General features: G+C 38.4%; 1 protein-coding gene and 1 long non-coding RNA gene across 2 annotated transcripts in view; one reads left to right on the top strand and one right to left on the bottom strand.

The window, feature by feature from the left end:
* Positions 1-15,636, top strand: part of LOC147020080 (L-threonine 3-dehydrogenase, mitochondrial-like) — a 53,897-nt gene extending 38,261 nt beyond the window's left edge. Inside the window, exons 8-9 of the mRNA XM_085895105.1 lie at positions 9,936-10,205; positions 13,402-15,636. Coding sequence (XP_085751231.1) covers positions 9,936-10,205; positions 13,402-13,544 — 413 coding nt within the window. The 3' untranslated portion in view covers positions 13,545-15,636. The remainder of the gene's footprint in view (positions 1-9,935; positions 10,206-13,401) is intronic.
* On the bottom strand, positions 4,129-8,332 carry LOC147020081 (uncharacterized). The gene is made up of 2 exons (XR_015061639.1): positions 6,115-8,332; positions 4,129-6,018 (listed from the first exon to the last, which is right to left on the bottom strand). It is a non-coding gene; the product is annotated as an uncharacterized LOC147020081 (long non-coding RNA).
* Positions 15,637-16,719: the final 1,083 nt, after the last annotated feature.

Here is a 16,719-nt window from a genome sequence, read left to right as displayed (position 1 = left end):
TCCTCTTAAAGGTATATTTGGATTTTGTGATTATGATAAAGTTCTGTATGGTCTTAAAATTAGATTTCAACTACAAAGGAATGATAATGAAAATAGATTGCTTTTTGGTGTTGGTAATGCTTTTGGTGATCAGAATAAATTTGTAATTGAGGAGATGAGTTGGTATATCAGTGAATATACTCCTAATCTTAAAACAGAAGAGATGTTGAATCGAAGACTTAACTCAAAAAAACCACTCAGTGTATCATACCTCAAAAGAAGATGTCAACACGTTAAACTCAATCAAACTACTTACACGTGGAATTTGGGTGTTCTGGAAGGAAAGCCACGATATCTGTGGATGATTTTTAAAAAGCCAGATGGTGATACTGCGACTGATAAGAATAATGCATTGAGTGATAATGCTAAGGTGAAACAACTTCGCGTTTCTCTAGATGGAACATTTTATCCACGAGATAGATTGGAAATTAATTGGGAAAAAAATGATTTTGCTGAAGCATACAAGTCTTACCAAAAGGTGTGTGAAAGTAATGGAAATAAAGAACCTATTTTGGATATGACAGCATTTAAAAGTTTGTATACAATCTATACGTTTGACCTGAGCGCTCAAAAAGAAACTATAAAGTCTAATCGAGTGGATACTTCCCTATACATTGAAAGAGGAGAGAGTGAAGAAGTTGATACATATTGTTTGCTTTTGGAAGAAACAGAATTGCAGATTAATACAGATAATGGTGTGATGATTAGTCTCACATAATTTTTTGTTAAATAAATGAGTGGCAAAGTACCAACTGGGGTATATGTTAATCAAATCAATCTTCATAAACTATCATCTTGTGTTCAAAATCAAAAGCCTTGTACGATTAACGTTAATACAATTCAGAGAAAAGGAGCAGTAAGAATTGATGTTTTGCTCACAAGAGAACAGGTTAAAATCTTGAATGACACTGGCTCACTTAAAATTAAAATGACAAAACCAATGTTGAAAAAATATTCAATAAGAGAGACGAGTGGAGGATTTCTCCCATTTCTAATTCCTTTATTTGCTGGTTTAAGTGCGGTTGGAGCATTGACGGGTGGTATTTCAACAGCGGTCAAAACTGCCAACGAAAGGAAGGCTCAACTCCAGGCTCAAAAAGAATTGGAAAGACATAACAAAGAGTTGGAGAAACAAATTAGTGGAAGTGGTGTAATTGTAGATTTTGCTGAAAAACTTGAAGGTCTGCCTGATAAAGCGAGATTGTTAGTTGGAGATATGCTTTCTTCTATAGCACAAGCAGGTGTAAAATTAACGAAAAGAGGTAATGGATTATATCTTTCTAATAAATAAATGAGCATTGATGAGTGGTTGAAAGAATTTGGAAAGAATACAACATCAAATTTACAACTTGCCAAATATTGTAAGAAATTAAAAATTCATAATGTGGTTATTTGTATGAGAGATGAATTAACAAATGTGTCGAAACATACAAAGAATATTATTATGAACTTAGAAGATAATGATGGGAACGGTTCTCATTGGGTTTGTATTTTTAATAGTCAAGACAAATATTATTTTGATAGTTTTGGTCTTCCACCACCTGTTGAAGTCATAAAATTCTTACAGAATGGTGTTTATCAAACATTTCAAGTCCAAGAATTAAATTCCAAGTGTTGTGGTCAATTATGTCTATATGTGTTATTTCAACTCAACAAAAATAAAAAATTTTATGATATTATTTTTAATCTAATATAAATGACTTATGTTGGTAAAGATGGTTCTATCTTTGGTGTATCTCAAGAACTGGATATTGATTTATCAAATTATTACACAAAGGCACAGGCTGAACGACATAAATATAATATAAACAAAAATATTAACATGAAAAATGCTTATAAATTAAAAAATTATCCAAGCCCGACTGACGCAAATGACTTGGTGAGATTAAGCGATTTATCACAATATATATACTTAAATAAAACGGCTGTGTATTCTAAAGATACAGAAGTGTTGATATTATCTCCAGGTCATACAGAATTCACAGTTCGAATTAAAATAAATTTTTATAAAGAAGGGCGTATCGTTTGTATGAGAATAGAACAATGGGGGTATGATATGAATGATTTAGGGTATAATTGGTCATTTAAAATTAACCTCAAAGACCTGGAACAATTAAATCAGTCTCGTAAGGAAGAATATTATCCACTTGGTATCGAGAATGAGTTTTGTGGAGCCACGATTAGTAAACAACAAATAAAAGAATTTAATAAGGGTAAATATAATAATGGTTTTGCCCTTGTTTATCTCATGAAAACAGAAAAAACAGGATTATATATAATAAGTAAGGAAATACAAAATGATTTAACTATGGGAAGATGGGGAGGTGTTTCGTGCCATAATATTATTCTAACATATATTTCTAATACATAAATGACAGCAAGAAGGCTTCAAGAAAATTATCATTTCTGTGTTCAAGCATACCTTCAAGAAAAGGGTATTCGGTATTTTAATAAATATGTTCTACAACATAAGAATGAGGTATTTTCAATAAAAGATTGGCATTATGCTGATGTTGATAAACCAACAACTTTAGATTTAATTAGAATGTTAAATAATGAAAAAATTATAAGGTTAAGAAAAGGTAAGGCTCTTTTAGAAATTCAAAAGAAATTTTATTGGTATCCTGTTGTAAAAAATTTATTTTGGATACAGGAATAACAAGAAATCCTGATGAATATATGTATAATATTCTATGGGGTGTAAACGATTCAAGTATAGTAAGGGATGAGGAAGGAGTTGAAGAAGAGAGGGAAGAGGAGGAAAAGGAGGAGGAGGAGAGAGAGAAGGAGGAAAGAGAGAAGAGAGAGAGGGAGGAAAGAGAGAGAATGAATAAATATCAAAATATGGAAACCAGTGAGATTCAAAAAGAATAGAGGTATTAAAGAAATTAACTTATCTCACCAGGGAGGAATACAAAGAATTAAAAAGTCTATTTACAATACTTTCGACAAGACTATCGACATCGAGAAGACATGTATTTTAATTCAAGTTTTTTCTTAAATAAATGGAGGAGAGAGTGAAGGCATTTCTAAGGATTCTTTATGTTTTAAAAATTAAGATTCAAATGTGCATGTTGGAAACTAAAAAGGTTTTTGCACTCTGCAGAAATTTTTCTCATAAATAAATGAGTTATTGTCTCAAATGTAAAAAGAAAACTAATACTAAAAATATTTCATATATTAAAAGTAAAAATAACAGGGTTAGACAAAAAGGTATATGTTCGGTGTGTGGTTCAAAAAAAAAAATCAATTTATCTCCAAACACAAACTCGGAGGAGATATACAAAAGTTTTTATCAGGAAGTAAATTTACAACTACTGGAATACCAGGGGAATTACATCTTCCAGGGTATTCTTTCTGTGGTCCAGGCACAAACTTGGATAAAAGATTAGATGAGGCAGACAATCCTAAATCCTGGAGTAAACCAATCAATAGAGTTGATGAAGTGTGCATGAGACACGATATTGATTATGGGAATACCACAACGTTGGAAGAAAAGCATGAAGCCGATAGAGAAATGTTATATAATTTGTCTCTGATACAAAATCCAACCTTGAGAGAAAAAGTTGATAGGTTCATCGTGAAGAAGATGATTAGTGCTAAATTGAAACTTGGACTTGGAAATTCAAAAACTTATAGGCTCTAATGATGCCATTAAGACTGAAGAGCAATTAGCTGATGAATTACATAAACCAATATTCACAAAGTTTCAGAGAAGGAAAGTTTATTCCAAGGAAGTTGATTATATCTGGTCTGCTGATTTGATTGAACTCAATAATGATAAGGGGTACAAGTATGCTTTAACCGTTATTGATTTGAGGAGTAGATATGCGTGGGTTGTCCCTTTAAAAAACAAAACAGGTAATACTCTTATGTTAGCTTTTCAACAGATATTTAATAAAAGTAAGAGAAAACCTAAGAAATTGTGGACTGATGAGGGTAGAGAGTTTTATAACAAGACATTTATGAATTTTTAAAAAATAACAGTATTACATTATACAGTACCTTTAATGAAGGGAAGGCAGTTGTTGTTGAACGTTTTAATCGTACCTTAAAAGAGAGACTATATAAAAAATTCACACAACTCGGTTCACAACAATGGTTATCTTTTATTCAGGATATTGTGGATAAGTATAATGACACGATTCACACGTCAACGAATATGAAGCCATCAGAAACATTTACAAAATTAAAATATGAAAAAGAGATTAATGTCAGAAAACCTAAGTTCAAAGTTGGTGATATCGTAAGAATATATAGGTGGAAATCTCATTTTGAAAAGGGTTTTACTGAACGATGGACGAAAGAACTTTTTAAAATTGTTGATGTAATAGATACAGTTCCTTGGACTTATAAAATATATGATTTGGAAGGGGAAGAGATTTTAGGTTCATTTTATTCACAGGAATTACAAAAGACAAAACTAAGCATATAATACACCTTTGTGGACACTAGAGGGACAAGTCCGAGGTGTATTACAGTATATAATGTGTGTCAAGGGGGACGTTCTTAGATCTGTGAACCCCAAACACAGAATCCTCAACTGAATAGTCAAGGCTTAACTTTTGTTTGTGTGTGTGTGTGCAATGGGAGCAATAGGTTGGCGCTTCACTCCCTCCTACTATACACCGTTGTGGACACTCGAGGGCCAAGTCCGAGGTGTATAACAGTATATAATGTGTGTCAAGGGGGACGTTCTTAGATCTGTGAACCCCAAACACAGAATCCTCAACTGAATAGTCAAGGCTTAACTTTTGTTTGTTGATGTGTATGTGTGTGTGTGTCCCAACCCTCACATTCAAAATCTCAACCCCAACCCTCACATTCAAAATCTCAACCCCAACTCAATCCTCGCCCAACACAATGTCTTTTTCAAAATGAGATTTCCACCTATATATATATATTTTTACGTTTTTTTTTTCTTCTTCCAATTCTGTCTTTTAAGGCTTTCAGGTTTGATGACGTAGAAAGGGGGAGTAAGCCTGCACTTTCTTCCCAGAACTTTCTTGATCTTGCTCCCATCAAGCACCATCCGACAAAGAACTACATCGATAGGTTTAGATCCCAAAGAGTGATAGCAACTCCAAAAGTCTCCAAAATATAAATAAATAAAATAATAATAATAATAAATAAATAAATAAATAAATAAAAGCCCCCAAAAAAGTTTCAAGTGTCCAACATAAACCCAACTTTCCAAGTCTTCAAGGTATAACCACATTCCCGTTGAGTTTCCAAGATATGTATCACATTGTGAGTTATCAATCCAGAACCCACATTTCAAGTATTCAAAGTAAAACCAACTTACAAAGTCTCTTAAGGATAACTCATTTACTGATTTTTTCAAAATTTGTGAGTCTCCAAGGTAGGACCCATATTTAGAACCATCTTGGCAGAACCCTTTTCCTGAGTCTCCAAGGTAGTTATTTAAACCATCAAGGCAGAACTCATTTACTGATTTTTTCAAAATTTGTGAGTCTCCAAGGTAGGCCCCATATTTAGAACCATCTTGGCAGAACCCTTTTCCTGAGTCTCCAAGGTAGTTATTAAAACCATCAAGGCAGAACTCATTTCTTGATTTTTTCAAAATTTGTGAGTCTCCAAGGTAGGCCCCATATTTAGAACCATCTTGGCAGAACCCTTTTCCTGAGTCTCCAAGGTAGTTATTAAAACCATCAAGGCAGAACTCATTTACTGATTTTTCAAAATTTGTGAGTCTCCAAGGTAAAACTTGTATTCTGGCTCATCAAGGTATAACTTGTTCAGTGGGTATTGTCTTGATAACTCACAATGAGTACTATTGCTGTAAAACTCTTTTTCAGGATTTTGCTGGTCTCCAAGGTATAACTCTTTGGTTGGGTCATCAAGGACGAACTCGTTCTGTGGGTCTTGGTCGCTCATAAGGTCTTCAACCAAGCCAACAATTTCGCCCCAAGTTGTAGCAAAAGCAGTATTTTCATTTCGTATTTCAGACACAATTTCCTGTGAGAGAAAATAATAATGTATTAATTAAGTTATTTAATTATTAAATGAGTATGCTTCAATCAAAGTTTGAAAATAGGAAAATAAAAATCTTACCTCAATAGATAAGAGGTTTGAATCCAGTTCATCAACTTGAAGGTTTAGTTCCATACAAGACAGAGAGTTCCAAGGAACACCAAAGTCATCCCACTCAAGGTCTTGGTCGCTCATAAGGTCTTCAACCAAGCCAACAATTTCCCCCAAGTTGTAGCAAAAGCAGTATTTTCATTTTGTATTTCAGACACAATTTCCTGTGAGAGAAAATAATAATGTATTAATTAAGTTATTTAATTATTAAATGAGTATGCTTCAATCAAAGTTTGAAAATAGGAAAATAAAAAATCTTACCTCAATAGATAAGAGGTTTGAATCCAGTTCATCAACTTGAAGGTTTAGTTGCATAGAAGACAGAGAGTTTGAGACAAGCACACAGCACACCATTGCCAGCAAGAACAAATGTTTAAAATGGAGCCTGGGTTTGAAGCTTTTATAGAGAAAGACTGGTGGGTGTGGTTTCCTTTGGAAATTCCCTGGGCAAGCCTAGGCAAGCCTTCATTGGGAAATTTTTCAAAACCATAACATCCTGTAATTTTCTAGTGATTTCTTTGTGAGTCAGAGATGAACTGGAAATGATGTAAGAGTGGGCGGGGCTTAGCAAAAGTAGGCGGAGCTTAGGAAAAGTGGGCGTGGCTTAGAAAAATACCTTATGGAAAGTGGGCGGAGCTTAGCAAAAGTAGGCGGAGCTTAGGAAAAGTGGGCGTGGTTTAAAGAAAAGTGGGCGGGGCTTATTGAATACCTTGTGGAAAGTGGGCGGGGCTTAACAAAAGTGGGCGGGGCTTAAAGAAAAGTGGGCGGGGCTTAACAAAAAATAACCTGTGGCTCAGGAGGTGGTCAAACAAGAGCATTAAGAGAAGTTTATCATTTCGTAATGGCACAAAAGGGGTATCTTAAAAAATATAAAGATTCAAATGTTTTGTTTGTCAATATTTTAGATGGGGATTATTGTGCAAAGAAAATTAAACTATTGAAGGAATTTGAGAATGAACAAATCTTTATAGGTTCAATGAGTGAGCTGTTCAACCCCCAGGTGTTCAATTCAATGAGGTTCAACCTCCAAGTTAAAAGGGGAGACAAATAAATATACCTTGGGATAAAAAGGGGGTTTATTTTTAAGGAAAAAAAATATAAATCGCTGAAAATCCCCCATTCATTTACATGGGGAAAAGTGAGCCAGAATCAGTATTCTTACCCTACTAATTGGTATATAAAAATGCTGCTCATAAAAGGGGAACCCAACAGTGTTTTCGAGTCCTTTTTGAGTCGATGTCCATGTCAGCAGTAACAGTATTAGTATTAGTATTAGTATTAGTAGTAGTTTGTTCATGTTGGCAGTAGTAGGTGAGTGTGAGGGGGAGGGTGTGGGTTATGATGGATCGTCCTTGCGTCCGCGCGTGTCCACGGGTAGGTTTATAGGCTGCCACTCAACGATTTAAATGGCTGCATCTCCACTATTGAAAGTAGACGCTTGCGCTCAACAATTTTTTTTTTTTACACTCAACGACTTTGAAATGGTACCACTCAACTATTTTCATTGTTTACAATGAACGATTTAAATTGCTGTCACTCACCTTTGTTTTTTGATGCTGGGGTTTTGAAATTTGAAGCGTTTCTTCTGAACGTGTTAAAACGCTCAAACTCGACTATTTTAAATAGACGCTGCCGATGGACAATTGGAATCATAGCCAAGCTAGACATCGAAGTGTGAACATCCTCGTCATGCCGAAGAAAAGTTTGAAGAATGCTGCAAATAAGTGTCCTGGCCGTGGCCGTGGACGCTGACGCAAGGACGATCCATTATACCGACGTCTTTCAGCCTATGAGTAACTTAAAAGTAACGTCTGTCGATGTGTGGCAACGATCGCGTAACGTGCCAACAACACGTTAATCATAGGTTAGAAATAAGTTTCGGGTACGCTAAACATTACCTCGGCGTGTCTCAACTTATGATTAACTTACAAGTAGCATGTGTTGACGTTTGTCAACGATCGCAGACCGTGCATACAACTTGTGGCCAGCGTAGCGGAACGTGTGAGTCATACGCCGGCATACGTCGTGAAATTTCAAGCATGAAAAAATTTGAGGACAACCGAAAAGTACAACGTTTAAAGCCAGCGTACAACGACGTATGGCAGTGTTTTTCAGCGTGCTCTCAATGTTATCAAAACTTACCCATAACGTATTCAACGTGTGCCAGCGTTTTAGAAAAAAAAATTCTAAAATCGGCATACGTTGGCTAAAACGTCAAGGTGTGACCGGGCCTTTATGTACACCATTTACTGATGGACTGATTCATGTCCACAAAGTTATTTATTTGACACTGACATGGTATCTTCCTCACACTGGAATTAATCTGCGATGGCATTACGATCTCCCAAAATGGATTTGATTTTCAATGCAAATGAGTATAAGCAGTTTGATAACTTTTGGGATGTTCTTCCCCAAGTGATATTAGACATGAGTTGGATGCATGTTGGTCATTTTGCATGGCAACTTTGATGTCACATTCTAAATATTGATGTTGCAATAATTAATTCCGAACACCAAAGAAATGCTACTAGTGCAGGGTTTTCACCATTATGAGTGCACTGGCGACTTGGTGACAACAGCAGACTGGCCTACAATAATATTGATGTAAAATAGAGCCTGAAGGCAACGGGATTAAGGATTTGGATTCTTAGCTACTGGAAATGGAACCAGGCCTTAAATTATCATGTTGCTATTGCACTGCCAATAAAAACACAGCTGGCTCATTAATAACTTTCATGGGGTGGCAATCTGCCTGCCCCTCTGGTCGACAACACCTGATAAGTCCACAAATTGTGGATGACACCTTTGTCTCAGGAAAACTTGGGATTGGCACCGAAATCCAACCCGTGAAAAGACAATACTTCCCAAAACACCTCAAATCAAACAGAAAAACAAGGTCTCCTTTTTGTGTACAGTACATTACCATCATTACAATTTGGCCGGTCACTCAGGAAGATCAGAGAAAGAATGTTGAACAATGGCAGCTCACTGTATATACCACTAGCAAAGGTAGCCGTCCCCAGTGATGAGAAAGTTGAAGTTAATCTAGCAATTTAAGTTATTTCATGGACTTTACAATGCCTCGTGTTGGCTTAATGGTTAGGATGGCGGGCTTGGGATCCAAGGATCCTGAGTTCAAATCCTGCTCGGCTGTTGAATCGATACCAGGTGGGGTTGACTCAGCCTTTCATCCTTCCGAGGTCGGCAAAATGAGTACCAGCTTGCTGGGATGATTGAGCCATTCGAGTATCCTGCGTCAGAGTGGCAACCCAGCCAGGATTGTGCCCAATAGCCCAGGAGAGTGCTTCGGCAGCACCAATACTCTGCAAAGAGGATGGTCCCAATGGATGGATGGACTTTAAAAAGGTTAATTGTGTAGCCCTCCTGGTTTCAATCAGACCCAAAGTTCTGAGCTACTTCTACTGCCCACTGCAAACTGGTAGTGCAACATCAGGTAGCAGAGGTTCAATTTGTCAAAAGAGGGGGTAAAATGTAGCCATTTTAAATTGTGTTACTCCAGGGAGATCTGTATTAAATCTATTTTCATCCAAATGTTTAAGTTTATTTCAAAGATGACTTGAAGGGACAATGAAGTGACTGACATTATTGAATCGATAAAAGTGAAATGAAAATGCAAAATAACCAATTGCCAACTTTTCAAACGCAGCATGGGAAGTACCCACTGTAAACGGAAGACTGATGAATGCATGGACAGACACCACAGTTTACAATAGATAAGAGATCTGGCCTGACAAGCTTAAATACGTTAATGCACCCATTTTATTCAACAGACTATGCGGTGCAGATTTTCCATGATGCATTAAAGACGGGACATTTTGAGAGCTGTCTGGATGCAGACACGCGACTGCCAATGATGTATGCTGACGACTGCCTTCGTGCCACACTCGAGTTCCTAGAGACGCCCAACGAGTGCCTCACTATGCGCACTTACAATGTGGCAGCCATGAGCTTTTCTCCAGCAGAGCTGGTGGAGGAAGTGAGAAAGCAAGTGCCCCATCTTTCTGTAGAGTACAAGCTCGATCCCTTGCGCCAGGCCATAGGTATGTATGTCTAATACTATTATTCCACTGATACATTTTGATTTTGATAATTTTTTATTATTATTCCAAGTGATTTTATTATTATTTTATACACGATTATTCCAAGAGAAGATAATTTTTTCTTTTTGTATATATAGTCTAGGCTTGTGGAAAAGCCAGTAAACTGACCGCACGCACCAGGACGTAACAGGACACAAAACAGTAGGGGGGGACAGCAGAGTTAAAGGCCAAGGTAAAGGGAGTCTTGGACAAACAATGGATGTGGTGAGGAAAGGGGGGCAGAAGATGATGGATACAGGAGGGAAAACTGGAAATTTGGAAGGAGGAGGGATTGGGGTGGGGTTAACAACCATAGAAAAGATCATGGTTTTGGATTGGGACTATCTGAGATGGTGGTGAACAGCTATCTTGAACACCTATAGGGAAGAATGAGATTGAAGAGGAGGTGGAAGTTGGTTCCACAGGTGAGAAAAAAAGAGGAATAGATGAGTGGAGATGAGCAGTGATCCTGCATTTTGGTAGTTTCATGAAAAGGGGGTTGATGGTAGACTGTGTGCCCTGCAGAAATCTGGGGGGGGGGGAGGACAAAGCGCAGAAAGAGCAGAGGGTGTAAGACGAGAAAGGGGGTGGTAGAAGAAACAGAGACCACCGACCTGTCTGCGATGGGGAAGTGATAAGCCCATAGACTCAGCTTCATCGCCGGAGATTCCAGTAATCTTGAAGGCCTTGGTTTCCACAGAATCAAGCTGAGCAAGATGACGAAGGGGAGCTTGCCCAGAGGGGAGAGCAATACTCCATTAAGCTGTGAATGAATGCCTTGTAGGTGGATAGGAATACAAGTGTGTCAAGGAAGGACTTTGTAAGATGGGGGAAGCCCATTCAGTGGCTGGGTTTGGAAGCCAACTTTGAGATGTGGTTTGCTCAAGACAGTTCATGGCTGATAGTCAGACTCGGTAGTTTTAATGACTGAACTTCAAGAAGATTGTAAAGTAGATTGGCAAGGTGGGGAAGTGGAGGTTGCCAGATTATCTACAGTATTTGGAGAGAGACAGTGAGAATGAGAGATTTGTCAGGATTCAGACATATTCCAAGTGTTTGACAATGTTGTGATATATATATATATATATATATATATATATATATATATATATATATATATATATATATATATATATATATTTTTTCAATTTCTGAAGAGAGAAGCAGCTTCAGCCTCTCTGAAGGAATAGGGATGTCACGACAGAGGGTGGAGTCATCAGCAAATAGATAAAGAGGACTTTCCAAGGTCATTGATGAAAATCTGGAACAGAACTGGGCGCAGAAAACTGCTTTGGGACAATCCAGCCTTGAAAGGGGGAGGAGATGAAAGGATTCCATTGAGAGCGACATGTTGGTTCTGAGAATATAGGAAGTTGGTAATCCATTTGTTGAGTTGGCCTTGGATGCCACAGTCAGAGAGATGAGAGAACAAGGCAAGATGCCAGACTGTATCAAAAGCATGAGATATGTCCACAGAGACAGCTCTGATCTCATGTCTGACATTGAGGGCCTCCATCCATTGTTAGGTGAGTAGAACACGGTACACCTTATTACATGCTTGGGAGCCTCGGTGGTGTGTGTTTCTGTATATGCTGTCACTGATAATTCACCCATAAGTGATGAAACCAGTCCACCAGCTGAGGGGGGCATGTGAAACCATGGGCAATTTGATTAAGCTGGAGGATGATCCTTTAGCTAAAAATGCACAGTGACTTGCTTTAAAAGCAATGGGTTTAATAGATAATGGGATTGGGGCATGGTCATAAGATATGAACAAAAATGATATGGAGAAACCCAATCGGCAAGTTTAACCTGATAGAGACAGTTTCAATGGCTATCCTTAATCTTGTTATTCTGGCAGGGACACAGGATGAACAGAATAGTCAACAGAACTGTGCAGTGTAGGTGTGTGTGTGTGGTCTTCACTGTTGTGAAATGTTGGGAGAAATGATGCAGGTTGGCAGAGACTGCAATGACACATTGCAGCAGGCTTCACCCTGCAGACCCTTCTTGGCTTCTACACCAGTTTGGTATTTCTTCTGGCATGTTCCCTCCAGCATGTCTTGTCTTGGGTGCCTAGCTTCAGGGCCATCTGCTGCATCTCTCCTATGGAGTCGCCCTGTGTCTGCCTCGGCATAAGAGCGCTGCTGCCTTTCACGGCCAATCCCCCCCTGACCCACTTCCCCCTTCATGGAGCAGTCTCTCCACTTGCCAAGCTCATGCCATGCATGTGCTCCTACAGCACTGAAGTAGCATGTGGACGCACCATCTTACAAGAGTGTGTGTGCGGAGGTTCACAGCTGGCACATGTGGACATACCATCTCAGAGCATGCCGGGGGGGGGGGGGTGGAAAAGAGTAGTTTTATGTTGGAAAAAACACATAAACAAAGGAAGAAGCACCATGATATATATATATATATATATATATATATATATATATATATATATATATATATATATATTTTGTTTGTTTTTATTGTTGGCTGTTTCAATAAAAGACCAGTTCCCTTCCTCAGAAGCAATAAATGCAGTGTCAGCATGACCATGCGAGGTTCCAGTGGGAACAATTGTGCATCGTGGATTGGTTCCCATCCACAACAATTACGTTTGAGTTTCTTATCGTTGTTACCGTGTCTTGTTCCTGCATTGTGAGCATTCTCTTGCGGTGGTGCATCAGTGACGCCAGCAGTGTCTGTTTCTGCTTTTGGTGGCATTGCATTTGACCGCACAGTATGTGGGATTCAAGTCTACGTGCCGGTTTGTTGACTTCTCTTCCAACCACAAAGCTTCAATTACTTCATGGTTCACTCTTGTTGACCGTGCTTGGAACGGACAACTGACTATGTGTTGGTGTGTGTGTGTGTGTGTGTGTAGCTACCATGGGCATCACGTTGTGCTGCCTCAACTCGTACTGGTGTTCCCTTCAGCATGTGGTCAATCATTTAGCCAAAATAATTGGCTTTACAATCCCCACATCATATGCTCTGGACATTCTTTGGCAAATTTTCTCACACTGTCCTTAGATGTTGAGAGCTGCACATGCAACGATGCTTGTGGTTGATGTTGATGAATACTGCTGTAGGTATCTTTGTATCTTTCAAAAAAAACTTTTGTCTCCTCAATTAAGTGTCCTGACGGAGCCTCATTTGTTTACAGCTGACACTTGGCCAACAAGTCTGAATGACAGCCGAGCACGGCAGGACTGGGGCTGGAAACACGATTATGATCTCCCAGCACTCGTCTCAACAATGTTTGCTTTGCTGCAAGGCCTCGATCACCGTGCCGCCAAGGCCAACTGAAATCTATTCTTTTCCGCATTGTGTTTCCCTTCTTGCACTGAGACCTGTGCCAAATTGTTGATGTAATTTACTCTGTCATTGCTTTATTTTTGTTGTCGATCGTTTTTGTAATTTACTCCAAAGTCAGCATTTTTTTTTTTGACCTTTTCACCAATGTAAACTTAGAAATGTATTCTTTACCAATATCATGATGAATTTCCCCCCAATATGCTACACTAGACATGCAGAGCCCTTTCCTCAAGGATGGGGTGGTGTGTTCTTGTTACTTCTTTAGTTTCTGTTTGAAGGTGAAAACTTGGCATGTCCATTCAGCAGAGTCAGTTCAAACGGACTAATATACAGTCTCAGCTGTAATTTACCATCAGCATCGATCAATGTTAGATCATCACGTTGCCAGCACAACGATGAGGATATACTGCTCGGTACATTTCACATGCTGCCATTTTAATCCTACTCTATTGACTATATTAAATAAGGCAATCAGCTGTGTATATGTATGTACATCTTCAAAATGATGGACAAAACTAGGGCGGGGCCAATCTCCACAAAATTTTGTATACGTGCTGGTCACACCCAGTGTAACCTCCCACAGCAAGGGGGGAGGAAGACGACTTAACATTGTTCCCAAAGGGTGTTTCTGGTACAGAAAACACATTAACAACATACACAAGTAATGTGGCTCAAGACATTCTATACTCAGAGTACAAACATTCAAGAGGGGTAGAATATTGCAGGGAATGTGGTATTCAGTGTTAAAGGAGTGAAAAATAATTGCTTATATTTGCTTTTAGTAGTTTTGATGTAAATGAGATAGATTGTGCTGTGTACTGAAATTAAATAATAATATACTTAAGTGCCCAAATATAACTTCTCACCAGCTTCGCTAAGTTATTTCATTTTGTCATCACTCGAGGAAAGTTTTGTTTGTACAGTGAAATTGCACGCAACTCGTCTTGCTGCTACAAGTCTCAGTCCAAGGCAGATTAGCCTGAGATTTGTTAAACTTGTTGGCTTTTGCTCAGGGTTAGTCAGGTGGCTTGGTAGGGAAAGGGAAGGGGGTGATTTGTAAGACATTAACCAGCAGATTGTGTTTTGGGTACTAGCTCATTGTACCCCCTCTATAGGAAGAATGTATTACTATCAGCATATAATGTATACATAGTAAATGCTACAGCTCAGGTATGGATGTGTGTGCAAGTTGTTTGAAATTTTATTTTGGGGTTTGATAAATTTTTAAAGCAAGTAAAAAAAATGTTTTTTCTCCACGTTCATTATGTGATGGTATCAATTAATTATCTCAGCACAAGAAGTACACAATTAAATTTACTTTTGTTATGCACAAGGAAAGGCTATAAATCAGCATCAATTGTGGTATGCTTTCAGCCTGCCCAAGTGAAACGAGCGAGAGTGGGCTTTGCTTGTGAGGATCTTAGTAACCATCTATTTATTATAGAGGCAAAACTGTGGAATTTTTAATAACCCACCTGCCCCCCCCCTCCAATTCCTATCCCTTGTCGGATCTATGCATGGCCATCCCATTCCTTTTCTCAACACCTATCACCTTCCAGCCTCTTCTCCCCACACTCCTCTTCCATGTTTTCTTCCTTTTCTTTTTGAAGTAAAACCCCTTCTTCTCCCTTATTTGTAGGTATGAAATATACTTCTCCCCTTTGGGAAATTACGACTTGATGCTGATCTTCTGAAATGAAGTGAATTACATAACTTGACAGGCACAGGTGCAGGATTGGGTGTATTGGAGTATACGAGCACAAATGTCATAACTACCTGTACATCAGAAAACAATGATGGCTCGCTCGAATATTTCAGTACACTGATGTTACCTGTACTGAAGGTCTTATGCCTGTGCTCAAAATTCACCTTACACCAACATTAATGAGTATAAATTGGTGTGTGGAGACGAGAGTAATAGAATTGTGGAGAGTTTGAGTACACAGATGGAAACACAGTAGTTGTCATTTTTAAAGCTCGTTTAATCAGGCTTAGAGTATATCTGTTCTTTCAATTGGTCTGGTCTGCATGTCTTTTGCTGCTTTGTCTTTCCAAGCCAAAATAAAAAGTACAAAAAGTAAAAGTTTTCTTCATATGGTTGTGAGAGATGTCATCAAGTTGTTTACCTTCAAGACAATGTTGTCCAATTTGATTAAAAAAAAAAAAATTCAAATAGTTGTGGTTGCCCACTACAACGAAAATGGCCCACCACTCCCAACTTCTCACGTGACTTGTGATGGATTTTTAAGAACGTTTCATGATAGTTAACAGCTCAAAGGCAACTTCAATATATTTGTCCCTACTGGTTTCACATGCTGCCATTTTTTCACCAGAGTGGACTATATGTTTGCTCGACATGCATCCCGCACCTGTAGTATTCCAGACTCCCCCCATACCCTTTAACATGTTCAACTCAAACTTTGGCCATAGCTTTATTTATGATAAGTTTACAGAACACATTGAGTTTCAGGACATTTCATCAATTTTTCACAAGTAGGCCCTTTTTAAACTTATAAAATACGATACAAGTGAGGTACCCATGCTCTGCAAGGGAGGGGCCTGGACAGCCAGTTCGTGAAGGACTTGGGCAAAAATCTTACTCCAGTTGCCCCCAACAGAAGTAAAGTGGGTAATATTTAAAATTAAACGGTCACAATATGGCGAATCTGCAAATGGCGATCTGCGAATGTCACGGGTGGAAACCCTCAAATTACTGTATTTCCCGATTCTGCTTTAAACTCAATCTCTCTTTTCATTCAAAACGGCATCATTGCAATCACAAATTAATACTTTACCAATAATACAAGCCGGTAGGTGGACATGGGTAGTCGACTACCCAATAGAACCTGACACGATGGGCCCGTTCGATGGGAATGACCTGAGGATTAAGCACAAGAAAATTCATGATTCTAGCTTCAAGGGTTAATGCTGCAGATTGATTTTTTTGGGGTTAAAATATCCCCACATTTAGAGGTTTTTTGGCCGTTGCGAGGCAACGGAGGGGGCAATAGCAACGGTTCTTTCTCACACATAACTAGGACATACCATGAACCTACCATACCAGTTTCATGTATATCTGACTCATAGTCTCTGAGATATAACGAACTTAGTTTTTTTTATTGTTTTCGACCAGGGTTCATTCAAAGTCTATCTTCTCCGACAGTTT

This window comes from Eptatretus burgeri, chromosome 9 (assembly GCF_056783735.1).
Source record: "Eptatretus burgeri isolate ZD-2024b chromosome 9, Ebu_testis_v1, whole genome shotgun sequence".
NCBI lineage: Eukaryota > Metazoa > Chordata > Myxini > Myxiniformes > Myxinidae > Eptatretus > Eptatretus burgeri.
This window is presented reverse-complemented; position numbering and strand designations above follow the sequence as displayed.